Source organism: Lepidochelys olivacea (genome assembly GCF_965140295.1).
Source record: "Lepidochelys olivacea isolate rLepOli2 genome assembly, chromosome: 6".
NCBI lineage: Eukaryota > Metazoa > Chordata > Testudines > Cheloniidae > Lepidochelys > Lepidochelys olivacea.
In genome coordinates, this window is record NC_140416.1 from 120,427,618 (window position 1) to 120,453,632 (window position 26,015).

At 41.2% G+C, this 26,015-nt stretch overlaps 2 protein-coding genes across 8 annotated transcripts in view; one reads left to right on the forward strand and one right to left on the reverse strand.

The window, feature by feature from the left end:
* Positions 1–1,442: 1,442 nt before the first annotated feature.
* Positions 1,443–11,815, reverse strand: SOCS4 (suppressor of cytokine signaling 4). Of its 5 annotated transcripts, none has more exons than XM_084631041.1 (2): positions 11,676–11,815; positions 1,443–3,291 (listed from the first exon to the last, which is right to left on the reverse strand). In XM_084631041.1, the coding sequence occupies exon 2, from the start codon at positions 3,190–3,192 to the stop codon at positions 1,882–1,884; it is 1,311 nt and encodes a 436-aa protein (XP_084487167.1). In that variant the 5' UTR covers positions 3,193–3,291; positions 11,676–11,815; the 3' UTR covers positions 1,443–1,881. The 5 variants fall into 5 exon arrangements, with proteins under 5 accessions (XP_084487167.1, XP_084487168.1, XP_084487169.1 ...); XM_084631042.1 differs by having other exon boundaries at positions 11,672–11,793; XM_084631043.1 differs by having other exon boundaries at positions 11,594–11,738.
* WDHD1 (WD repeat and HMG-box DNA binding protein 1) overlaps positions 11,766–26,015 on the forward strand; it is a 51,828-nt gene continuing 37,578 nt past the window's right edge. The window contains exons 1-4 of one of the 3 annotated variants that reach the window (XM_084631038.1): positions 11,766–11,899; positions 14,552–14,636; positions 17,888–17,999; positions 23,548–23,699. In XM_084631038.1, coding sequence (XP_084487164.1) covers positions 14,560–14,636; positions 17,888–17,999; positions 23,548–23,699 — 341 coding nt within the window. In that variant the 5' untranslated portion in view covers positions 11,766–11,899; positions 14,552–14,559. The other 2 variants (XM_084631039.1, XM_084631037.1) reach the window with 2 other exon arrangements.

A 26,015-nucleotide genomic window follows, 5' to 3' on the forward strand; every position in this document is an offset into this window, starting at 1 on the left:
TGTATACAAATAGAATAGTGTATAATTTGACCCTATGACTTTTTGTTTAATAAACTGTAAAAGTAAAACAAGTTTATTAAACAAAAAGTCATAGGTAAAAATACCCTTCTAACGCTAAAACTTAATTCAGTTCTGTGACTAAAGTAAGAGCGTTTGTCAAACCTCAGTCAAATTAACAAGCTGCAGCATATTCTCTTTAAAGGAGCAATAAAGGTAACTTCTGTGACTGTTCCAGGAGCGGGCCGCAGGGAGACAGCTAAAGAAATTTGGCATTTGGGGGGCACTGGCATCACTCTGCAAACAGTAACTGGGCTGTGGAAGCCCGGGTGTAACCTGCATGCTTGTAGACTGACTGTTGGCATTCAGGCTGTGACCCACAGCAGCCTAGCGTTTAAGGTATCCAGAGTTCCAAGGGAGGCGATGACAACCCCTAATTGGTCTGGGTTGAACCTTAAGATGATGTTACAGAAAAATTTTTAGGCAAGGAATGCTGTGCTTCAGTGGAGCTGTGGGGGAAAGTTTGCATAACCACCCCGGCATTACTCAGTCTCCAACTTTGGTGGGAGGGGAGATTTGCTGCCCACAAATTCACATAATTTTCTGACAGCTGAAATTAAAATGGCCAAAGAAACAATGTAAATGCTATTTTAGCTTCCAGTTCTGCAAACATTTCTGCATGTGAGTGATCTGATTCAAGTCAAAGAGACTACTCATGAGTCAACTTAATCACAAAGGAAAGGATCAAGGCCTAAATTCGTAAGGGATTATTCAACATGTCAAAACTGTCCACATGGTTAAAGGGAAAAACAATATGCTCACTTTAGTTACCTATATTATTACTTATTACATTTGACAGATTGGCTAATCTGGGCCCAGTGCCATAAGCAGTGGTGAGTCCCTTCAATGAAGACAATGAGATTGTGGAGTGCTCAGCACCTTACAGAATTGGGCCCCTCTGCCATTTACAGTGACTAATTCGATGCCTAAACCTGCACACACTGAGGTTCACTGGGATTGTGCCATTGATTCAAGTATGAGCAGAATAACTTTATTGAAAAGAAGGCAAGAGTTTGATGTTTGTAAATGGCCACACAAATATAATGTAAAATGGTACCGCTTTCTGGAGGATTATCCATGCATAATTTCCTTGCACACAGAATTTGGCAGCAAGCAATCTTGTCTGGGGAGATGTAGCATTTGATCAGTCTGTAGCTATTTCTTCTAAACCATATTTTAAAAAAAGCCCTCCCGCTATGAATGAAGTAAGAAGGTTATCCATCTTCTTTTCAGGATTAACAGTGCAAGATAAAATAGTGCTGTGTCACAAGTGTTTAAAGAAAAAAAGTAGAAAAAAATTCATAGCAATAACTGCCCATCAAAATAATATTTTACACACAGTAATAGTGTTAGAAATAGACTGATTAATTTTACTTTATATATAGGTCATTAGCACTCATTTTAAAAGATAGAAAATACAGATTAGTCAATCTTTAGTTTACAGTGCATACATTTCAAACATGCCTGCAACATATGCAAATTACAATATAAAAAGACAGATCAAATTCAAATATGAATTTTTATTTTTAAATCTAAAGACTATCCTTATGTGGAAACCCTAGAAAACCTACCTGAAATTCCATAAAACCCTAGGGTATGAACATTACCAAAAAACCACAGACTCTAGTGAGTTGACTAAAAAGGGGTGGAAGGAAGAGTCAAAGTATATTTGGACAGAAAGACCCAGGCAGAGGTCAATTTGGACTGTAAATAATCTACAGAAAAGATTCAAATCGCCATAGAAAAAAAATGCAAGGGAGGAAGGACAACACAAACGTTATCAGATCAAGAGACAACCCCTATTCCCCCCCAAAAAAATACATTCTAGCTTTGTTGCTCTGGTACATCGATCCTGAGTACTCTAACTTTTGATTTATAGTGATATTCCTTCAGATATAACTTGACAGATGGAGGAATAGGAAGAGCATCAATGCCATCATATGTTGTAGAATTGCAAATAACTGTTCTGCATATATGCTGAAGGGAAAAAGGAAAAGTCCTGTTTAAGGGAGTGGATAAAAGTGGTTCAAAGAACATACAAGAGCTTGGGTCTTTATAATGCTCTAAGAGACCAGTAATGTCAGGAGAATGGAAGACACAAGGATCATGAGCATCAAAGCTGAAGTTATGATTCCACTGTTCAATTCTTGCATGAAGAGAACGACTATAGCGTCTAAAACTAACAGAAAACAAATAGTCTTCTTGGGCAGAGTCTCGTAGTAAAAAAGTTCCTTCTGGCTTTCCTTCTAGTAGTGCCTCAGCTGCATATTTGTCCATTACACCCCAGTAGCATGGATTATTATTGATCTGGAGAAGGTCTGGGACAAGACAGTGGACATAATCAATCTGGGTATGGTATTTGGGAGGAGTTTCCAACTGTAGCAGCTCATCATCCGTTTCCCATTTGGGTTTGTTCCTCTTTCTAGAACTTGTGCAAAGTGTTATAACTTCATCATCAGAGTCCATATCACTCTCGTCTTTATTGTTCTTTAACACCTTACTCATAACCGATTCAGTCCTAGGATCACATTTACAGGAGTTGCTATCTGAAATGTCACATGGCTGTGAGAAAGTGTTTCCTCCCCGATCTGTGCTCTCTCCATCTCTCAGCTGATCATCTGTCTCTTCACTTTGGGATAAATCAGTGATTATCCAATCTTCTGATTTTTGACTTATGGGGGCAGTATGTCTTTTAATTAAATGCCATCGAAAAGCTAGCTCTGATCGAGGTGGGAAAGGACACTTATCTAGCATTAATTCACTGATATGAATTTTTCTCTTTGATGGAAGCACTGAAGCGTGCCGACTGCTACAATTCTTTATAGGAAAACACTGTCCCACAGCATCTTGCAATTTCTGTTTAAGAGACCGGCCTAAAAATCTGTGGCCACATGAACGATCTAAGTCCAGTTCAATAGATGAACAGCTGTGCTTCCTCTCTTGGTTCCTTAAACCAGCCACTGGTTTTCCTGCACTACTTGCTGCTTCACCATCAGAACAATTCTCATTCTTTTTTGACCATGAGAGCTTCTTTCCACTCCATACGTAACCATCCTTTCTGTCTGCACTCCTACTACGGGTGGTTTTGGGTCTTACATCGACATTTTTACTATTACTTTCTTTATTTTCCTCCATTTTGACAGCTTAACTCCAAAAGTCCCAGAGCTATATGTTGTGTTTTTCTGTAACAGTTTCTACAGCTTGAAGCGTCTTTCAGGCATTTTTTGGAAGTATCTAAGGAAATAGAAAACACAGCTAGGTTAACAGCTTTACAAGTTCATAACACAAGACCAACGCAACTGTATAAGTGACAGTAATGGCAATTAACTGCTGGCATATGTATAAATAATATACGCAATGGCAATTAACTGCTGGCATATGTATAAATAATATAGATCAAGCTCAATTCATTAGGAAGATTCTTCACAAACGCTGCCTTGGTCGCAGACCTAGACACTCTTAATCCTTCTCCATTATTAATATTTCCCAGTAATTACCATCTCTTTGAGTATGAATAAGGCATACATTCAACCATGCTTTATAGCAGAAAGACCTGGTTGTTGACAATAATTTTGCACGAGGTAGGTTTTAAAATGGCACATCACATGCATTAGGTTATATTGCTTTAGTTGTTCACTGAGCAAATGCTGCAACTATTTCAATCAGCCTTTCAGGAAAGAACAAGCCGGAACAGAAACAAAGTAGGTTAAAGAGTACAAAGAGCTACTGTACCTAGATGATATGTTTGTTTATAACTAATCCACAAAGTCTGATGCCTAGGATCCTATTCTTAATTGACACTTTTGGGTCACTTTCAGGATACAAAAGAAATTAAAAATAAGTCACAGATTCTGCCAATCTCTGAATGCTTTTTTCATATATTTTTCAAAATGGAGTTTAAACACACAACATTAGGTCCCCAGGGGGCTGAAATATCTGGAGCTTTACATACTGAAAAGGATTAAAACAAATCCAGATCCCTTACTAAAAGCAACTGAAAAAAGGCCATGAAAGATGGAGCTGCTTATTACTCATTGTGGAGGAAAATTTACATTAAATGAGCGTTTTCCTGAGACTTATACATGCTTATTTCACTCCCTATGTTTGCTTCCTAAGGCTTATTGTATTCTTAAGAGTTTAAATGTTTGTGTGTGTGTACGTACAATGGGGAAGGGAGGGGGGCATCTTGAAAAAATCTCCTTGTGAGTACATAGCTGAAAGTATAGTAGTACATTTTTCAATATGCATGGCAAGGTGCACCTGAGCATTCCAGGTCTGTCATAACCCGAGGTGGGTTTTTTCCATACCAAAATCAGGATATGCGTCCTCTCCTCAACTGTTTAAAAACGGATAGAGATGGTGAATACAAAGAAGGGGAAGAAAAGGTATACGCTTCCTCTCTCCATCAAATCCATTCTCATCACGAGAATTACCCAGTATTATACCCCATCGCTCTGCATTCCCTGAGGGGCTGAGCACGCTGACACTTCTGCATGCTGAGATCCCTCCTCTGTTAGTAAGTGAGGAAGAAAGTCCGATGATAAATGAAACCTATGTCTCTCATACAGAACTATACAGCACTACTATTAGGCTAGCAAGATGTTTAAATTTAATCAATATGCCAAATTCGTCCCTGATGTAACTCCACTGTGGAATTTTGGAGAGTCACTTCATTTTACTAGAAAGTATTTCCCACAGGCATAGTATGGACTTTGCAGCCTGGGTAGACAGATATATGGGAGCAGGGCTTCCACAAATACACTAAAAATAGTTGTGTGAACACTGCAGCACTGGAGGAGGCTCGGCCCAGCCGCCTGAGCTCAGACCCACCCTACCTCCTGAGTCCAGGATCAGGTGGCAAACCTGAGCTGCCAGTGATGCCTCAACATCCACACAGCTATTTTTAGCACACTAGCCCCACCCTGTCTACTCAGGCTAGAAGGCTCACTCCCAGTTGCTGTGTAGACATACCTTTTATGTCGAGTAGGGGAAATATACAGGAAGTCCCAGAAGTTTAATCGAATACTTTTCACAGAGCACTCTTGATGATTAAAAACTCAACAATTTCTAGTATTGGAGAATGGAAACTACAGGCCTGGAGAGTAAGTTTAAGAGATTCACTGGCTCAGTTTTCATTTACATCCATATGCATATATGATGAACAATTAGCATTTGTACTTCAGTAGTGCCTAGAAGGTCCAATCAGGGCTCAGGCTCCTGCTGTGGTAGGCACTGTAGATACACATAATGAAAAGGTTGCCCTGCCCCAAAGAGAATATTATTTTCCCAGTTTCATCTGCTACTGCAGACTAATTTTGCCAATTAGAAAGGCAATTGCTACTCAAAATATATGACTATGCAAGAGTACCTGGAGCTGCACCCTCTCAAAACCAGATCTAAACTTGGCCTGATAAAAGGACAGAAAGCAGGGTGCAGTGGCTAGCTGGGGATTTGGGAGACCCAAATTCAACTCCTAGCTCTGTACATACTTCCTGTGTGAAGTTGAGCAAGACACTAAACCCTATTGAAATCAATAGAAGTTAGGTGCCTAAATAGCTTTAAAAAACTGGCCCTCAGTCTCTGCATGCCTCAGGGCTTGTCTACACTTAAAACACTACAGCGGCACGGCTGCATCACTGCTGTGCTTCAGTGTAGACACTTCCTACACCAACGGGAAGTATTCTCCTGTCAGCATAGCCAATCCACCTCCCCAAGACGCAGTAGCTGGGTTGATGGAAGAATTCTTCTGTTGACCTAGTTCTGTCTACATGGAAACTTAGGTCGGTCTTAACTACCCCGCTCGGGGAGATAGATTTTTCACACCCCTCTCCGACGTAGTTAAACTGATCTAATTTTCAAGCACAGACCAGGTCTTAGTTCTCTATTTGTAAAATCAGGTGAACAACAAAGTCACAGGGGCATTGTGAGATTTAAAAGATTCTGAGGTGCTCAGACACTATAGTGATAGGGGTTATAGAAGAACCTTGGAGAGGTACTGTACACGTAACTATCCTGTCCATAAACTGAAGACTTTCTAACCAAATAATGCCACGTAGGTGTACTTCCATTAGTGATTAAAACGCAACCCAAGGAAAAAGAAAAAGAGAAAGGCAGCAGAGATAGAGAGCATACTTTTACCTACCGGGCAATGTTAAATGAAGAAGCTATCCAGTATACCAAGTTATGCACATCAGCTCTGAGAACTTTACATTTACAAATTATACCCATAAGAGTAGAGTCTCCTGAGGCTTTCTTGTAAAGTGCATATACCTTAGGCATGTTAGAAGCAGATACAACTGACAAAACTCTTAAACATGAAACTCTTCCTCCTAAACAAATGACAAGACAAAACAACATGCATGGATAAAGCAGGGTTCATGTCAGGCCACCAGATTCTGAAGGTCATTAGATATCATCATAGCTTTAAAATCCCTACAGGGTCATTGCTACACGGTGTCCTGGCATAAACTTCAGGATCTCAACTAAAAGCAACATCTTCTAGCGGATGCATTTATACAATGAAAATGCTTCCCTCAATCAGACAGTAGGCAACAATCACCAGCCAGTGAAAATATAGAAGAGAGAACCTGATCCTGTGTGCTGAAGTCAATGGCAAAACTCCCATAGACTTCAGAAGCAGTAGGATCAGGGCCATAACAAACACAGGGAAGTCTTGTTCTGAATAACTTGAGTGTTCCCCTCCTAAAATATTCTTTTTCTACAGTCACCGTGAATGTTTGTCTGCACTCCACTGCCAGTCCCTCCAAAACCTTTCTAATCAAGTTGTTAGTTATAGTTTCCATGTGATTAATTATTGAGGACAGTTCTCTACTCAAATACAAAAATCCAAGTGTCTCCATCTGATTATTCCTCTCATTAAATGACACAACCCCACCACTGGTATACTACTAACCAATAAGGTTAATTTCAGTCATAATTGTGGAAGTTGATATTTTTATGTAACTTATAGCATTCAAATCTATTAAATATTTTTTCCTAACTACTGCCCATAGTTTCAGACTGCTTACATTTCAATAACTTGTATAAATTAAATATATTATTTGAATGGTCTATATTTATCTGTCTTCTCTTTATATTTAGTATTTTTAGTTATTCTTTTTAGATTTTTTTAAAACAAATGATTTAAGTTGAGAACACAAGAATGGCCATACTGGGTCAGACCAATGGTCCATCTAGCCCAGTATCCTGTCTTCCAACAGCAGATGGTGCCAGATGCTTCAGAGGGAATGGACAGAATAGGTAATCATCAAGTGATCCATCCTCTGTCATCCAGTCCTAGTTATTATATACAAAAATATAGTTATTTATATATTTCTCATTGATCAACTGCTGTTCACATTAATCTTTGCCCAGTCATTATTTTGGCCATCACACCTCATTTTAATTTAACACTTTCACTTCCACTGAAGGTGGGACTCTGTTGACTTACTTCTGAAATAAACCCAGTTAAACATAGCATTAACTCTCAGTTCCCTTGTCTCCATTAATTTGTCTCAATTCTAACTATTTATTTATTTTGATTTATGTTTCAGATTCTAAAAGTACCTAACCTTATCTCTGGGTGCCTCTGTAATACATTATAGATACAATCCCACTCAAAAATGGAACCAGCAGCTACCTCTCACCCTTACACCAGAAAATAATTTACTAGAGATAAAATCAATACCCAGATGATACCTCTAACCCAAGAAGAAATCCTGATTCTTATCCTGCCCTTTTCTCTGCCAAAACCCTGGGTAGATGGGCCTTGCACCATGCCCAAAGATTAAATACCGGGGCTATTTCATATCCAGTATGTGCATGTGTGTGGGAAATAGGTTCCAAAGTTCACGGCTACTCATGCAAAATGCCCTACCAAAAGTTCCCTCTCTTTTATACTCAAGGAGCTCCAAAAAAGAAAACGTGCCTCTGCAGACTAAACAGCAGTGGCCATGTAGCACAGGGAGAAAAGCAGTATCTCAAGTGGGCAGGTACCAAGACATTCAGGGCCTTACAGCTCAAGACTAAGCCTTTAAATTCCACACAGAAACCGAATAGGCAGACAGTGCAAATCATGGAGCACTGCTATCATGCTCCCAGCAAATTTACAGCAATTAATAAGTCAGTTACTGCAACGTGCACAAGCTTCACCGTCCAAGTAGATTTAAAGTGTAGCCCCGTGTAGTGTGCCCTGCAATAATCTAATACTCAGACAACAAATGCATAGATGACAGTAGCAAGGTCTGGAAAAAAATGGTTGCATCCTCTTGGCCAAGCAAAAAAGAAACAAGCCTTAACAGAAAAACTACAACTAGACAATTTTTTAACAGCAGCTGAGGATCCAATAATGCCCCCAGATTGTACTTACAACAAATGGAGGGCAGACGATTATCGCTATATCTTCTGATGGCTTTCCTAACCTAACAACATTATATCAATCTTATACGGATTCAGCTTCAGCAAGATTAGCTGTAACCTGATTTTGTACTTAAAGCATCCTTTACAGTATAAAGCATTTTAGCTGAAATCATTAAAACGTTTATGAAAGACACTATGCATAAGACTACTGAATTGTTTTAAAACATTTGACATGAAATTCCCTCAGCCCCCATAAGAAATTTTTGAGTTGAAGAGTGTAGTTCTACCTTCCCACTCACCTGATTAGGCGTTCCTACTAGAATAATTTGTTAGAACACATATTACCCCATATCCCCACTGAAAACCATGTCTCTGCACAGCTTCTACAAGGTTCCATAATGAGAGCTGAGAATACTAAAAAATAAAAAATATAAAGGAAGCCTAGAGTCTAACACTGTCACTGACTCAAACATGAAAGCACTAATGATGTCACTATTACAAAGGGCCCAATAACAGTTCCAATACAAAAATTATTTCCCTCCACCAGGCACCAATAGCGCAAATGCAGAATAAAACTGGGCATAAAAGGGTTCAGCCTATAAGCAATTTTTCTTGGAAGCATGAATAAAATGTGCCATATGGTTAAAGGGACAGGAAGGGGAAACAGATCTGTTTTCTTATTTCAGATACTTTGTGATTTTAAGACAAGCCATTTTTTTCATCCTTAAAGAAATAAAACTGTATTGCACCTTTAGTGCTGAATACAGCGGTTCAAAGCAATACAGCCTATTGGTTTATGTACTGGAGTAGCTATTCATTTAACTACAACTGTATAGTCATCGTAAGTACAGTATCAGTAAGATACGCTAGTTATAGGATAGTAACAGATTAGTCTCTCATGATTCTGAGAACGATCCCACAATGGGTCAGAGCTTGCACTCTTTATTCAATACCCGCCAACATCAATATGATGCCTGAATAAGGACTTGTTCTTTAACTGGAGCTTCCCACAATTTCATTGAGAATGGAGGAGTTAAGATCACAAAGGGAAATTTTAGTTCAATTTTAAAAATGAATACTAATTAATGAAGGTTATAAAGGACCAAATGTGCTTGCAGGGACAACAACTTTTTTTTTTTAAACTACCGACAACACATTGCAGGTTTGACTTGTACAGTCAAGCTATTATAGCTAAAAATTATAACAGCAGCATCACTCAGAATGGTGTAAGACAGCGACTTGTGTTTACAAAAATATGTCAATGTATTCTGAGAAAGTCTATTTTAGTAAAAATGACTATGTAAGTCAGCATGAAACATAAAATGTGTTCTGCAAACACAGGTTATAAGACATCAACATTTATTTTAACTGCTTTTGTAGACGTCACAACTATCTACAGCCACAAACCTGCACCAAAATACTTAGGAGGACAAGTTCGATTTCCTGTTATTCTCCCATTCACAAAGACAATAGTATCAGAAAAGAGGGAACGTGTCCTCAAAATACTATTATGTGTCTCTCTAGTGCTTATGAAATCACAGGCATTTAATACTTGACTCTCTGGAATTAACAACAGAAGGAAAACACCATTACTTGTACTTATCTACACTGTAAAGCTTTCACTCCATTAATGAGATACAAGAGCTTTCACTCCATGAATAAGATACTATCCCACTATTAAAAGTTCAGCCTAAAACTATTTTCAAAGCTAAATAACTGCTTCTTTAGGACTACCGTGAAAGAGTATAAATGGAAAATAATGCATATTTGAAATGAAGCATAGATTTGTGCATACTTAGTTCTAAACACTAGCTTCTGTCACAGTCTGTTCTGAGCAGTATTAAAAACCCAGCATCCCACCGTATTTTAAGGCACATGCTAAAAGGTGTGAACTGATCAAAGCTTTGAGCCCTTCTCTTTTAGCTGCTCCTGAGCAATAAATAAAAAAATAGCACTGTCCTAATGCAAATGCAGCCAACATTACTTACCTGCTGCTCCCCAGCAGAGCCATTACAAGGGGAATATGCAGGTGGGAATCTCAGAGCCCGACCTCATGCCAGGCAGCAGCAGATAACACTCACCATCAGACACAAAGATAGACTGGATTAATTGAACAGCTGGATGGGTTGCAAGGGGAAGAAGGAATGACAGAGGGGGCATAGGGAGAGAGGAAGCGGAGATTAGAAGGAGGAAGAATATGGGGGTGGGGTTGGAGAAGAGAGAATGGAGACGAGGAGAAAGGGGGCTGGCGGAAAATGAGAGAGGCAGGAGAAGTAATGGGAGTATGGGACAGGGAGGGGAAAAGAAGGAGGGAGGCCTGGGGGCACAGAGGGGACACGAGGAAAAGGAGGGAGGGGGAGGCTGTGATACAGAGGAGGGGGAATGAGACAGGCTGAGTCAGGGAGCGAGGAGGAGGAAGAGGGAGTGAGCCAGGCTGGGGCAGAAGAAAGGGAGAATGGAGGGGCAGGAAGAGTCTGGAACAGGAGGAAGGGGGAGTGGGGCTGGGGCAAAAGGAGGAAAGGAGGAGTGGGGCAGGCTGGGGTGGGAGAAGTTGGGAAGGAGGGGGAGGAGGGCAGGCAGGGGGAGGGGGAGTGGGGCAGGAGGGCAGGCAGAGGGAGGGGGAGTGGGGCAGGAGGGCAGGCTGAGGGGGGGCAGAAGTGGGGCAGAAGGGCAGGCTGAGGAGGGGCAGGAGGGAGAGGAGGGGGAGTGGGGTGGGAGGGCACTCTGAGGAGGGGAGTGGGGGAGGGGGAGTGGGGCAGAGGGAGGGGGACGGGGGGCAGGCTGAGGAGGGGGCTGGGGGGCAGGAGGGCAGGGGAGGAGGAGGAGTGGGGCAGGCTGGGGGGGCAGGAGGGCAGGCTGAGGGGGGGCAGGGGAGGAGGAGGAGGGGGAGTGGGGCAGGGGGGCAGGCTGAGGAGGGGGCAGGAGGAGGGGGAGTGGGGCAGGCTGAGGAGGGGGCTGAGGAGCAGGCGGGCAGGCTGAGGAGGGGGCTGAGGAGCAGGAGAAGGGGGAGTGGGGCAGGAGGGCAGGCTGAGGAGGAGGAGGGGGCAGGAGAAGGGGGCTGGGGAGCAGGAGGAGGGGGAGTGGGGCGGGGGGCAGGAGGGCAGGCTGAGGGGGGGCAGGGGGAGGGGGCAGGCTGAGGGGGGGCGGGAAGGACGGCGCAGGGTACGGAGCTGCCTACCGGGCTCTGTGAGGGGGAGGAACCGGCCCTCTCCCCGCGCTCCCCTCTCGGCGGAGCCCGGAGCCCCGATCCCCTCACCTGCCTGGGCAGAGCAGCTCCGAAGCGGCCTGAGTCGCGGCCACCGCCGCCATCCTTCTTCCCCGGCCCGGGCTCGCCCCGCCGGCCCCGCCCCGGCCACTGACGGGAGCAGCAGGCCCGAGCCGCGGGGGGCGGGCCGAGCCGAGCCGAGCCAGGGCCGCGCAGGCGCAGCTGCGCCGGCAGGGAGCGCGGGAAGGCTGGAAGCGGGGCCGGGCGGGACCGTGGCTGGTGAGTGCCGGGCTGACGGGTGGCTGGGTCTCGCCGGTGGCGGCGGGCGAGGGGGTATGTGGGGGGGGGGGGGGTGGAGGAGTTGAGTGCGGGTGGGGTGGGGTGGGGAGGAGAGGAGGGGTTGGGTTGGGTGGGATGGGGGGGGGAGGAGGAGGAGAGGAGGGGGTGGGGTGGGATGGGTTGAGGAGGGGGAAGGTGAGGAGGAGGGGTTGGGTTGAGGAGGGGGAAGGAGTTGGGTTGGGTTGAGGAGGGGGCTATGCACACATCAGGCCTTGCAGGAAAGCAGGCGAGAGGATTGTGGGGTGTCTCACTGTGACCCCCGCACTGGGCCCGATCACCCCTCAGGGGCTGGGTGCAGATCTCCCCTTCCACACACAGAAGATGGAGGCAGTGGCCTCTAGATACCAGCCACCCCAGGCTTTGCCTCCTACTTGGGGTTCAGGACCTACACACGGTGAGCGTGGGCATATATCTCCCCCTGCATCACCATTCCTGTGGAGAACGTAATCCTATCTTAGGGCTGTATAATTTCTGAGGGGATCTCTCCCCATCCTGCCCCCCATATTGATCTAATGTGGAGGTTTTAGGAGCAGCCAGGGGCCAGCAGGGAAGCCTTTAGGGTATGTCTACACTGCATATTAAGCCTGGGCTCTGACTCGGGTTTGAGCCCAAGTCCCCCTGCCAGCCACACAAAAATCAGTCAGATTCGGGTCTGTGAGGACAAAGAACCCTGATCCTAGGACCCTGCTAGGGGGGTGGCTCAGAGCCCACGTCCCACTGTGACTTGGGTGCAAGCCCTGTCATTCTGCAGCGTGGATACAGCTCATTGCTTGAGGGACAAACTTCATTCCGAACTGGTGGAATGATCTGCCCCTTCCAAGAGGTATTTTGCTCCTTGGTAGGGGATGATGGTTATCTAGCCCTATGCTACATACTGAATGAATGACCTGAATCTGATATCTGGTCATTTTTTCTATTGCCAGTGACTATCCAGTGATGCTTGCAGTGAGGTCCCTACCTCCAATAGGCAACACTGTTAAGCAGCCACTGTACTTCCAAGTCCTGCAGCCTTATTTTGTTTCACCATTAGCCAAAGGCCCACCACTCTAGGGAACAGAGTAGCAGCCGTGTTAGTCTGAATTCGCAAAAAGAAAAGGAGGACTTGTGGCACCTTAGAGACTAACAAATTTATGTGAGCATAAGCATTCGTGAGCTACAGCTCACTTCATCCGATGAAGTGAGCTGTAGCTCACGAAAGCTTAGGCTCAGATAAATTTGTTAGTCTCTAAGGTGCCACAAGTCCTCCTTTTCTTTTCACTCTAGGGAAGTGGCTTTCACTAGTTCTGTGGGAGGTTGCTAAAGTCACTTTTTCCATATATTGTAAAAAGTAAAACATACATCGAATCAATATAACAGATGTATATGAATTGTGTGTTTTAAGGTTCTATCCAGTTTATAGGTTTGCTGGCAGGGTAAAATACAGAGGTATTCAAAAAAGCAGACATGTGGAGGCAATTTTCTTATTTTAAGAGCCACTGTGTTTAACCAAGTTCAAGGCCTGGTCTACACTGGGGGGGATCAATCTAAGTTATGCAACTTCAGCTACGTGAATAACGTAGCTAAAGTTGACGTACTTAGATCTACTCACTGTGGTGTCTTCACTGTGGTGAGTCAACTGCTGATGTTCCCCCGTCGACTCTGTCTGCCTCTTGCACCGGTGGAGTACAGGAGTCAATGGGAGAGCGCTCGGGGGTCGATTTATGCCGTCTAGATTAGACTCGATAAATCACCCCCTGCTGGATCGATCGCTGCCCGCTGTAGTAGTATAGACATACCCCAAGTGATTAATATTTTTTTAACTATGATCCTTTTGGACCTTCAAAAAATAGAAGCAAAAGTGAAGTGCATTGTGTGTGTTGTTCAGTCACAGTTAGTTCATGAAGAATTTAAAATACAGAACTGTTCTGCTTATATCAATACAACTTAGAACATATGTAGAATTTTAGAATAGATGGCTTTTTAAAAAATGCCTTCTGTTGCAACTACATACTTTAAAATGACTGTTATTTGGAGCTGATGTTTATCCATATTTATTTCCCTCATAATAAAGATATAGGCTTGTCACAAAGATATCGGTGTTGCTTATGTGAGTCCCAGTACTTCAGTTGGATCTACCCAGGTGAACCCTGATGCTTGCATGGGACCCTGTTAAAGTCATTGGAGCTCTACATGGGTACAAGGTTCTATCTTTGTGGATACAGTTACAGGACTTGGGGACGCACTAACGTTTTTGGCATAGGCTAGCAGTTGTTAATAAAGTTCTAATCAATTTAACTCTCATACAGTAAAGTGGTGGTGTATGCTCTCGGTTTATATTTGTTTAACCAGAAATACTGCAGTATTTGCTAATCCCCCCTCTAAATTTCCTCATTTCCCTTCATCATACTTTTCAGGAATATTTTTCAAAATACATATATTGTAGTGATTCTTATCAACATTGTCAAGGTCTTTAATAGGAAAAAAACATACAAAAATATCACTGCATCAAAATGTTTTAACTACTGAAGTTTCAATAGTGTTTTCCTGTTATTAACACTAACAAATCATTTGTATTTGTTTTATAAAGCTTTTTACATTTTTTTAATTATATAGATGAGAGGATGCCTTCAACACAAAAGCCAATGCGCTATGGACACACAGAAGGCCACACGGATGTCTGCTTTGATGACACTGGAAGGTAAATTATTGAAACTAGGGCTTATTTCAGTAGTTCATGTGTCTGCAAGCAATGCCATTGATATTGCAAAACTAGACAGGGTGAGAGAAGAGTGATGAGAATGTTCACCGGCCTTGCAAAACTCTCTTATGAAGAGATGTTGAAAAGATTGGGATTGTTTACCTTAGAAAGGAACTGAGTAATAGAGGACATGATAAAAGTGTATTAAAGTAATGAACGGTATAGAGAAGGTAGATCAAGAGCTTCTGCTCTCTGTGTCTCATAGCATGAGAACAAGGGGACATTCAATGAAATTGAAAGGTGGGAAATTCAAAAATGATAAATAGAATACTTTTTCACAAATGTGCAATTAAACTATGGAACTCACTGCCATAGGAAGTCATTGAGGCCAAGATCTTAACAAGCTTCAAAAAGTTATTGGATATTTATATATTTTTATCATCATTAATTAGGACAGCTCCCGATATTCATATCTAGAATATCTGGAGTTGTCCTAATTAATAATTATACAAATTTTGGAAGGGATATTAAACCTCATGCTTCAGGCTTTAAACCAACCTCTAAATCTTAGAGGTCAAGTTGAGATATAACGTGAAGGACAGATTATCCCACGTCTGCTATGGTTCTTACACCTTTCTATAAAACATCTAGTATTGACCATTGCCAGAGATAGGATACTGGACTAGATGGACTTTGGGTCTGATCCAGTGTGGCAATTCCTATGTTCCTGTGACTTTCCTGAAATTTACATTTTGATGCCTCAATCATGCAATGACTTACACATTCAATCAACTTTACACCCATGAGTAGTCCCATAGGTTGAAGTAGAAATGGGGCAGTGCGAGGAAAAGTGTTATGTATATATAGACATTGGAAATCCAAAATGTAGCTGCACAGGTCCAGCTATTGGCTTGCTATCTTTCAGTGTTCTCTTTGGTTTATATCCTTTCAACTTCAATAACATAGTCCAAGATCTATACTCAACAGTCTCCATTAACTTGAGTCTACAAAAAACTCAGGCAGCAAGCGTTAAGTGTGTTAAGGACCTGTTCCATAGCCAACTGAGGTCATTTGAAAGACTGTTATTGTCTTCAGTGGGCTTTGGATCAGACCTTATGTGAAGATTTAGCCAGATAACTTTAATCTTCCCAACAAAAAAATTTGTTCACTTAGAGTTGGGGTTTCTTAAGTGTGTTTATCACAAGTCAAATGCTAAAAAACAAGGAAATCAGAATTGCAGCCTACAAGCATTAGCCCGCTACCTTTATCACACTCCACTCCACTAACACCCTCAGTAACATGATCAGCTGCTGCTCTGCAATACTATGGATCTCAGCATGCACTCATCAAAGAACTGAAAATTGCATAGAAACACACAACTCCTACGTTCCAGTGCTACTTATTTAATTATAATTGTAAGAGTACAAGAGATGAGTACTATCCAGTTGCAGGGAAAAGAATGCAAAGTTCGGTCACATACTCAATTTCTTACTGTATTAAAAATGCAAACTTCTGTATATTAACATGACTTTAAAATAATCAGCTCAACTATATGGTACACACAGCTAAACAAAAGCATACATACTCATTTTACACATATACATATTATGTTATATAACAAAGTAACAAACAGGTCAGGCTAAAGGTGGTGAGAAGTAGGCTATGCCTACACTTAAAACATTACAGCAGTTCAGCTACTGTGCTGCAAGTGCGCTGCTGTAGTGTTGACTGCAGGCACTCAATACAGCAACGGGAGGGGTTCTCCCATTGCTGTAGTTAATCCACCTCCCTGAGAGGCAGTAGCTAAATCAGAGGAAGAATTCTTCTGTCAATCTAGCACTGTTTACACCAGGGGTTAGGTTTGCATAGCTATCTCTCAGAGGAGTAGATTTTTAACAACCATGAGAGACATAGCTATGCTGAGGTCTACTAAAAGTCAAGCGTGATAATGCTGCTGAATTGAAATTGAGACCTGTTCTACACTACAGAGTTAGATCGATGCAAGGCAGCTTACATCAACCTAACTATATAAGTGTCTACACTAAAATTTTACTCCCTCCAATGTAACTCACTGCTACACCGACTTAATAATTCCATCTCCACGAGAGGTGTAGAATCAATGTTGATGTAGTTAGGTTGATGCAGTATCAGTGTAGACAGTGCATTGTTTACATTGATGTCATTGGCTTTCAGAAGCCATCCCACAATGCCCACAGTGAGGAGTTCAGTTGGTGCAAGCACTCCTGGTGATGGATGTGCACCACCAACACATGGAGCAAAGTGTAGACATGTACAAGCGATGTAATTACTGCAGTGACTGTATGCCAATATAAGTTAGGTCAACTTAATTTTGTTGCGTAGACGTGGTCTGTGTGTGTTAAAAAGGGTATCAGGGTCAGAATGGTATGGGGATTGATCTACCAACAAAGAACCAAAACCACAAAAGGACAAAATACAAAAAATGATTGACAGACGTTATAAAACCTTTGCATTACTTAGCCAGCATGACTGATAGCAAATACAAATGTCATAGTCTGAGGTAAGGACACTAAGAGGAAGCTGAAGTGTTGCTGATATAACGGAATCCTGAAATCATTCCTGTTTTTCTAATATTTAAAATTGGAGATTCAGATTTCTGCTCCAAATCTCTGTTGGTAAAGAACGTTGTGTAACAATTTGATGCATCAAAGTTGTAGAAGTGAAATCATGAACGACAGGAGAGTTGAATTCAGAATCTTGACAGTTTTTAAAAGGCCTGCCCTCCTGTACAGCCATCTCAGCTTCAATCAGGTGTGTTTAACACATTTGGATTAGGTCAAAACTTTGTGACAGGATAGGGGGCAGATTTTCAGAGGCACAAAGGGCAGTTGGGTGCCCAACTTCTAGTGAAAGTCAGTGCAAGATGGGATCCTAACTTTCCTTTGTGCTGTTGAAAATTTCCTCCTAGATGCTGAAAAATGAATTGGCTAGTTAGTGTCTGAGTATCTAAGGTCAGATACAAAAGAGGGATGGGCAAACCTAGTTAGTAGACTTATACTCAATTATTGTGTTATGCTAGCAGAATTACAAGTTTTTCATGTTGTATAATATGAGTGTCTTTCTCATATTATTTGAAGAATAAATACACTTATAAAATGTGTTTCATTTAATAAAAATGTGAATTTTTAAACATTTCCCCCCATATTTTGGGCTGAGGAAAATCAAAATAACCCTGCTATACACAAATGTAAATAATATTATTTTCTTAACAGCTGTATTGTAACTTGTGGCAGTGATGGAGATGTTAGGATCTGGCAAAACCTGGATGATGATGATCCTAAGTCCATTAATGTGGGAGAAAAAGCATATTCATTTGCTTTAAAGGTATTAGTATAACATTTCCTATGAAATGTGCAATGCGGGTGCTGATATATACCTTGATCCTGCAAAATCTTCCTCATGTCCTTAACTGTATGCATGTGAACTCAATAGGACTGCTGACGTGCATAAAGTTAAGCATGTGTTGGAAATATTTGCAGGGCTGGAGCTAGAATGGTATTGGATTTAGCAAACTTGATTTAATGTTACACATAAAACTCATTGAGTTAACTTACATAACATAGACTACTGTATTTGTTGAAAGCTAACTTTTTTTCTTAATGTTGTCACAGACACATCTTACATGATATTAAAAGGATCTGTCTTAATCATACAATCATAGAAATGTGGGGCTGGAAGGGACCTTGAGAGATCAACAGCTGCAGCCCCTGGCACTGTGGTAGGACCAAATAAACCTAGACCATCCCTGACAGGTGTTTGTCTAACCTGTTCTTAAAAGCCTGCAGTGATAGGGATTCCACAGCCTTGGTTGGAAACCTATTTCTGAGCTTAACTACCCTTATAATTAGAAAGTTTCTCCTAATATCTAACCTAAATCTTTCTTGTTGCAGATTAAGCCCATTACTTCTTGTCCTACCTTTAGTTGGCATGAACACTTGATCCCCTTCCTCTTTGTAACAGCCCTTAACATATCAGATTCCCCCCTCAATCTTCTTTTTTCAAGACTAACCATGCCCAGCTTTTTTAATGTTTCCGCATAGGTCAGGTTTTGTTAATCTTTTGTAATTTTTGTTGCTGTCCTCTGGACTCTCTCCAATTTATCCACATCTTTCTTAAAGTGTGGTGCCCAGAACAGGACTCACTACTGCAGCTGAGGCCTCACCTGTGCTGAGTAGAGTAATTACTTCCTGTATCTTATGTGAATGCACCCCAGAATATTAGCCTTTTTTGCAACTGCATCACATTGTTGACTCATGCAATTTGTGATCCACAATAACTCCCAAAAAGAAAAGGAGTACTTGTGGCACCTTAGAGACTAACCAATTTATTTGAGCATAAGCTTTCGTGAGCTACAGCTCACTTCATCGGATGCAGTCTCTACGGTGCCACAAGTACTCCTTTTCTTTTTGCTAATACAGACTAACACGGCTGTTACTCTGAAATAACTCCCAGATCCTTTTCAGCAGTGCAGCACTACCACCTAGCCAGTTATTTCCTATTCTGTAGTTGTGCATTTTATTTTTCTTTTCTAAGTGAAGTGTTTTGCACTTGTCTTTATTGAATTTCAACTTGTTGATTTCAGAGCAATTCTGTAATTTGTCAAGGTCATTTTGGATTCTAATCCTGTCCTCTAGTGTGTTTGCAACCCCTTGCAGCTTGGTGTCATCTGCAAATTTTATAAGCATCCTCTTCATTCCATTATCGAAGTCATTAATGAAAATATTGAATAATACTAGACCCTGCACTGACCCCTGCAGGACCCACTAGATACACCTTCCCAGTTTGACAGTGGACCATTGATAGCTACTCTTTGAGTATGGTCTTTCAGCCAGTTGTGCACACATCTTATAGTAATTTCATCTAGAGCACATTTCCTTAGTTTGCTTATGTTACAGTTCCACACGACATTCTCATAAGTCTTACTGAAATAAAGATATATCATGTCTACTGCTTCCCCACCATCCACTAGGCAACTAAGATTGTCAAAGAAGGAAATTAGATTGGTTTGGAATGATTTGTTTTTGACAAATCCATGTGGCTATGCTTTATAACCCTATTATTCTCTAAGTGCTTACAAATTGATTGTTTAATAATTTGTTCCAGTATCTCTCCAGGTGTCAAAGTTAGGCTGACTAGTCTATAATTCTCTGGGTCCACTTTGTTCCCATTTTTAAAGATAGGTATTATGTTTGCCCTTCTCCAGTCCTGTGGGACCTCACCCGTCATCCATGAGTTGTCAAAGATAATTGCTAATGGTTCCAAGATTGCTTCAGCTAGTTCCCCAATTACCCTAGGTGAATTTAATCAGGCTCTGCCGACTTGAATACATTTAACTTATCTAAATATTCTTTAACCTGTTCTTTCCCTTTTTGGCTTGCATTCCTTCCCCCCTTCTATTTTTATTAATTCTAAGTATCTTGTCACCATTAACCTTTTTAGTGAAGCCTGAAGCAAAATAGGCATTAAACAGCTCAGCCTTCTTGATGTTGTCACTTATTAGCTCTCCTTCCCTACTAAGTAGAGGACCTACGCTTTCCCTTGTCTTTCTTTTGCTCCATTTAAAGAACCTTTCTTTATTGCGTTTTATGTCCCTTGCTAGGTGTAACTCATTTTGTGCCTTAGACTTTCTGATTTTGTCCCCACGTGCTTGTGCTATACTTTTGTACTCCTCCTTAGCAATTCATTCATGTTTCCACTTTTTGTAGGATTCCTTTTTGATTTTCAGGTAATTAAAGAACTCCTGATGGAGCCATATTGGTATCTTACCATTCTTCCTATCTTTTCTTTGCTTTAGAATAGTTTGCAGTTGTGCCTTGCATAAACTGCAAAAGTGACTGACCTCCACCAATGTGTTTAGGTGAAGGTATTAAAGCCATTAAAAATTGATCAATTTACTTTAAATATCATTTTACCCCCACATCTACTGACATCTGTTCCCAAAAGAGAGATTAATGTTGAATCACTAGAAACATCTAATTGGTTGAACATGTCTATCTGGTTTATAGTTTAGATAAATCATTCAAGAACTTTAAAATGCTTTAGAGTATATTGATTTGACCATTTATTCCTTACCCCATTCAGTGGGGTAAAGAAGTACAGAAGTTTTCCTCATGCTGAGTTTCTCTAATGTACATATCTATCACTTCACATCAGGATATTCTGACTTCATGATTTTAAACTCTCTTAGAAAAACTGAAACAGCAAATTATTTTTATTTTTAATCCACAGTGTAATTTAATTATGATGCTCAGACTTTGTAGTGGTCATTTGGCTATATGGATCAAAAATTACATTCCAGAAGTCATTTCCTAGTGGTACAGATAACTCTGCCCTTGCTCATCAGTGGGTGTCTGGCTTTAAAGATTTTTGGGTATCCAGAAGATGATTCTCTGACCTTTTCAAAGGTAAGAGAGAAATTGAGTCTTGAATCCTTCTTCCACTGCAAATAATAGTAGTTTGTGGGAGTGATGATTAGAACCTATTCTAGTAATCTAACTGATCTGCTCTAGCATTAAAGTGCCTAATATAACTTGCTGTATCTATCCCTCATGAAGGAAATTCATATTTTTTATAAATATGGATGGAATGATTATTTGGATATGATCATTAAAATAAGGATGAGTTACATCACTTCTTATAACAGGGGTCAATTGTGCATCATTAATGCATCTTTTGAAAACTTCACATATTTGTATTGACAATTTTCATAGTAATTCCTTTGTCTGAAGCTATTCTTATGCTACATTAAAATGTATTACATAAATACTTTGAGTTTTGTTTGTTTTTGTATAAAATCTGAAATGTCCCCTCATTTTACAGCATCTTTTGAAAATGAGAAAATGATCCCAGGAGTTTGTAATTAATCTTCAAATAGAAAACAGTGTTTGTGGCATACAAGTTTGCAGTGATACATGCATTTTTAAAAAATAAATCTGCTATTAAATTTTGGTAACTTTTTGGGGGGAATGAATAAGCAATTATTGATGTGTACTTAAAAAAAATGACTACATTTGAATATATAAGCAAAAACTCAATGTTATAAAGAAAAATTCACTAAAACAGGAAAATTTTGAGGAATACTGATTTTATTTTTTTGGATTAAATAGCCCACTGCTTTCAAAGATGTATGTCTGAGTTTCTTAGCCTGAGTTTCAAAAATGTTTTCCAAGACTTAATTCCAGTAATTTTGTTTTAAAAATTAGATGTAATTCTTAATTCACTCATAAATAATTTATCTTTAAGGAAAAAAAGTTTTTAAATTGAAGTAGGTCTGAATCAGTTAAGTACAGTCTGATTGATATCTCTTAACACACATTAGATTATCTAGTCTGAGTGTTGCTGCATGTATATTTTTTGTAATATTTATGTAAACTTTATGTAACTCTGCTTTTGGAGAAAAATATGCATGGCAGCTGTAATTATGTATTTTATATAGCCTGTAACTTAAATTATTTGTCGAACCTGCTGCCACACATACGTGAAGAGGAATGATATATTTTCACCTTAACAATAGATCTTTTCTATAAACATAAAAGATTGCCATGGCACTTGACCATATATTAATTTGGAATTCTGAATAGGGAATATTGGAAAGATTAATGTGACGGTCTTCTGGTTTGTACTTCTGCAAACTGGCCATTTGTTAAACTATGGCTGACAAACCATCAAGCTTTCCTTAATGGCATTTAGTCTGTGATATTTGGGACAAGGGCGCCCTCTCATGATCATGTGGCACATAAAAACCAAATACAGGCAGTTCTCGACTTTATGACGAACGGCACTTACGATGTTTATAAATTGTCATTGTGTTTCAACTTTACGACGCTCGATCGGACACTGTTCCTACGGGAAATTCGAGTTAAGATGTTTTCAATTTAAGACACGGTTTTCAGGATCTGATTGTGTCGTAAGTCCAAGGACTGCCTGTATATTTTGATTAAACTTTTTATGTTGGGAAGTGCGCTTTTTTCCTCTCTAACAAAACCCTGAGAATCCTCCTTGTTTTCCTGCTTCATACTCTCCACAGTTAAGGCCTCATAATCCCCTTCCTGGTGAAGAAGATTGAATGGATCTCATTAGACCTCATTAGTGCCATTCCTGGACTCTCACGCTCATTATTTTAGGAAAGACACAAGGCTCTAAGGCCCTGATCCTGTAAAGACCTATTCACATGCGTAACTATGCATTGTGATTAGTCCCATTGAAGCCAGCGGGGCTGCTCACAGAGCAAATATTTAAGCATGTGAATACATCTTTGCAGGATTGGGGCCTAAAGGAGTAACTTTTTTAAATAGCTTAAGGCAGTGATTCTCAACCTTTCCAGACTACTGCATGCTTTTCAGGAGTCTAATTTGTCTTCACCTCACTTAAAAACTACAAAAGTGTCACAACACAGCACACTATTACTGAAAAATTGTTTACTTTCTCATTTGTCTATATGAAATTTTAGTTTGTACTGACTTCTCTAGTGCTTTTTATGTAGCCTGTTATAAAACTAGGCAAATGTCGAGAGTTGAGGTACCCCCAGAAGACCCCTGCGTACCCCAAGGGGCATGTGTACCCCTGGTTGAGAACCACTGGTTTAAGGAAGATTGTTAAGTAATATTATTAAATTAAAAGTGTGGAGGGTTGTACTTGTTAATTGAAAATTTTCTTCTTGGTTTCTGTTAATTTTTTTTGTGGCTGGGGGGAGAGAGGGAAGAGGAAGAAATGTAGCTGGAAGGACATTTCCCAGCTGCTGCTCCTTTTTAAAACCAGAAGCTCTTGTGGAACTACTCAAGATTATATATGGAAAGAACTGGCTTTCTGTTCCTTGGACCAAAATATTTTTCTTTAATCCACGAATTCCAGAGTTTATTTGTTTCATTTGTAGAATGGAAGACTGGTTACTGCAGTATCTAACAATACCGTCCAGATTCATACGTTCCCTGAAGGAGCTCCTGATGGCATCCTGACTCGTTTCACCACGAATGCAAACCATGTTGTCTTTAACAGGGATGGTACTAAAATTGCTGCTGGATCCAGGTAATTTGATCTTGATGCAGGAGAAGTCAATAGCCACACTAAATGTGGAACATTAGCGACTTCCTGGGATGTGACTTTTGTTCACAATGCCATCTAATTAATCTGCATTTTGTGAAGGTTTTACAATGCCTCAAAAGGTCGTCATAGAAGAAAAAAGTCAAATGGAGGAGGCCATTGAGAAAAACTTTTATGGGAGAGGTTGGGGTCACATAAATATCTGCCCCACAACATCAAGTTTCCAGATGTAATTTATATTCTTCAGGTGCTTACTTTGTGACAGCACAAGGGTTCATCCATATGGAGCTCATTTCAGGATCAGGGCTTTAGTTATTAACTTTGTATTAAGAATCACAGTATTGTTAACAGTTTAGGGACCCAGTACTGCAAACGCTAATGCCCACGAATAAATTAAGCATGTGCATGTTTGTTGGATTGGGACATTATTTTCTAACATAATATATTGTCACCCCTCTGCAGAGCAGTAGTAAATGTTGGGTGCAGGATTATACCCCTGGCCCCTGAGGAGGAGAAAGGAGCGATGCAAAGTCTAGTTAATATCTTGGGCAACTTGTTTATTTTACACTATATACACCAGTTCTTTAACAGAGGTCCTAGCTGGCCCTAGCTAGTCCTCTTATTCATTAATTTTAGACAAAATGCCAATTCCCAGTTTCCAGAGAGCAGCTCTGCCCCAATAATTGACTCTAGTTAGATTAAAGCAGAGAACATTCTCCTGCTGCTTGCAACAGCTTTCCTGAAAAGAAAATTATCACAGATCTAACAAAAATACAGTGTTTTTTCAGACCGAGCAGTCCTTCCACACTAAGAACTTGTAAGACTTTAACAGTGCCACCTGGAGATTTCTGCCATAATAGTGTTGAAAGAGAGGGTGACATACAAAAAAAAGGGAATGCAAATAAATTGTTTTTATTTTAATTGTCACACGTCTCTCAAGTATTACTTGAAGTCTAGAACTTTGTGAGTTGACAGTACATTCCACTTAAATGCAGAACATATGGATAGAGCCCGGCAAATCCGCGGGTATCTGCTTTATATCCTTGGACCATTTCTGTGGATTCCAGCGTGGATGCAGATACAAATTTTGTATCCGTGCAGGGCTCTGACCGTAAGGACGGGCGAGCAGCTGTGAGGAACTGCAGCGTGGATCTTCCACCTGCCCTGGTCGGGAGGCCTGGGGGCAGGGACAGGGGTCAGGATCTGCTCAGGCCCCCCACCCAGGGCAGGTGGAGGATCCACCGTGACTCCCTACAGCCGCCAGTGCATCTCTTCCCGATCGGGCTGTGGAGGAGGGTGGTTCACCTCGGAGCCTCAGTCTGCACCCCCGTGTAGAGCCCTGCAAATCCGTGGATATTTGCAGATATCCACAGATAATTTTTGCGGTTCGCAGATCAGATGTGGATACACACTTGTGTATCCACACAGAGCTCTCCATATGGATTGTTTCAAAGGCTTACCTGATCTATTTGGAAATATTTATGTAGTTTGTTTAAAAGGTAAATTTCGTCAACTGTTCTGTTTTAAAGTTGCAAGGCATGTTATAAAGATACTAAAATAATAGTAATATGGAAATGAATGAATACAATTTATACACTTCTTGCTATGGCAATTTTTTGTGTTAGACTAAAATATTCAGGGCTTGTCTACATAACATGGCAAAGCGCTCCAGAGGGGTGTGATCTGATGAGCTCTGTAACATGTTATGCCCTGACTGTCCTGTGTATACTTTGCAGTGGTTCTCAAACTAGGGCTGCCACTTGTTCCAGGAAAGCCTCTGGCGGGCCGGGCCGGTTTGTTTACCTGCCGTGTCCGCAGGTTCAGCCGATCGCGGCTCCCACTGGCCGCGGTTCGCCGCTCCAGGCCAATGGGGGCTGCGGAAACTGGTGCAGGCCGAGGGACGTGCTGGCCGCCCTTCCCTCAGCCCCCATTGGCCTGGAGCGGTGAACCGCGGCCAGTGGGAGCCGCGATCGGCCGAACCTGCAGACGCGGCAGGTAAACAAACCGGTCCGGCCTGCCAGGGGCTTTCCCTGTACAAGCGGCAGACCGGCTTTGAGAACCACTGCTCTAAAGGGTACTTAGTTTGCGATAACAGGGACTACTTTGTCCCCTTTAATGCAAACTAGGTACCTTTTAGAGTGTGCCAGTGGGGTCTATGCTGGGCAGCTAGGGCTCAACACCTTAGAACATTCTACAAATCACACCCCTTAAAGTGCTTGCCATACAGTGTAGACAAGCCCTTAGTATCTTGCAGAAACTGTGGCTGTGATCCTGAAAAGAGTTGATTATGCTTAAAACTGC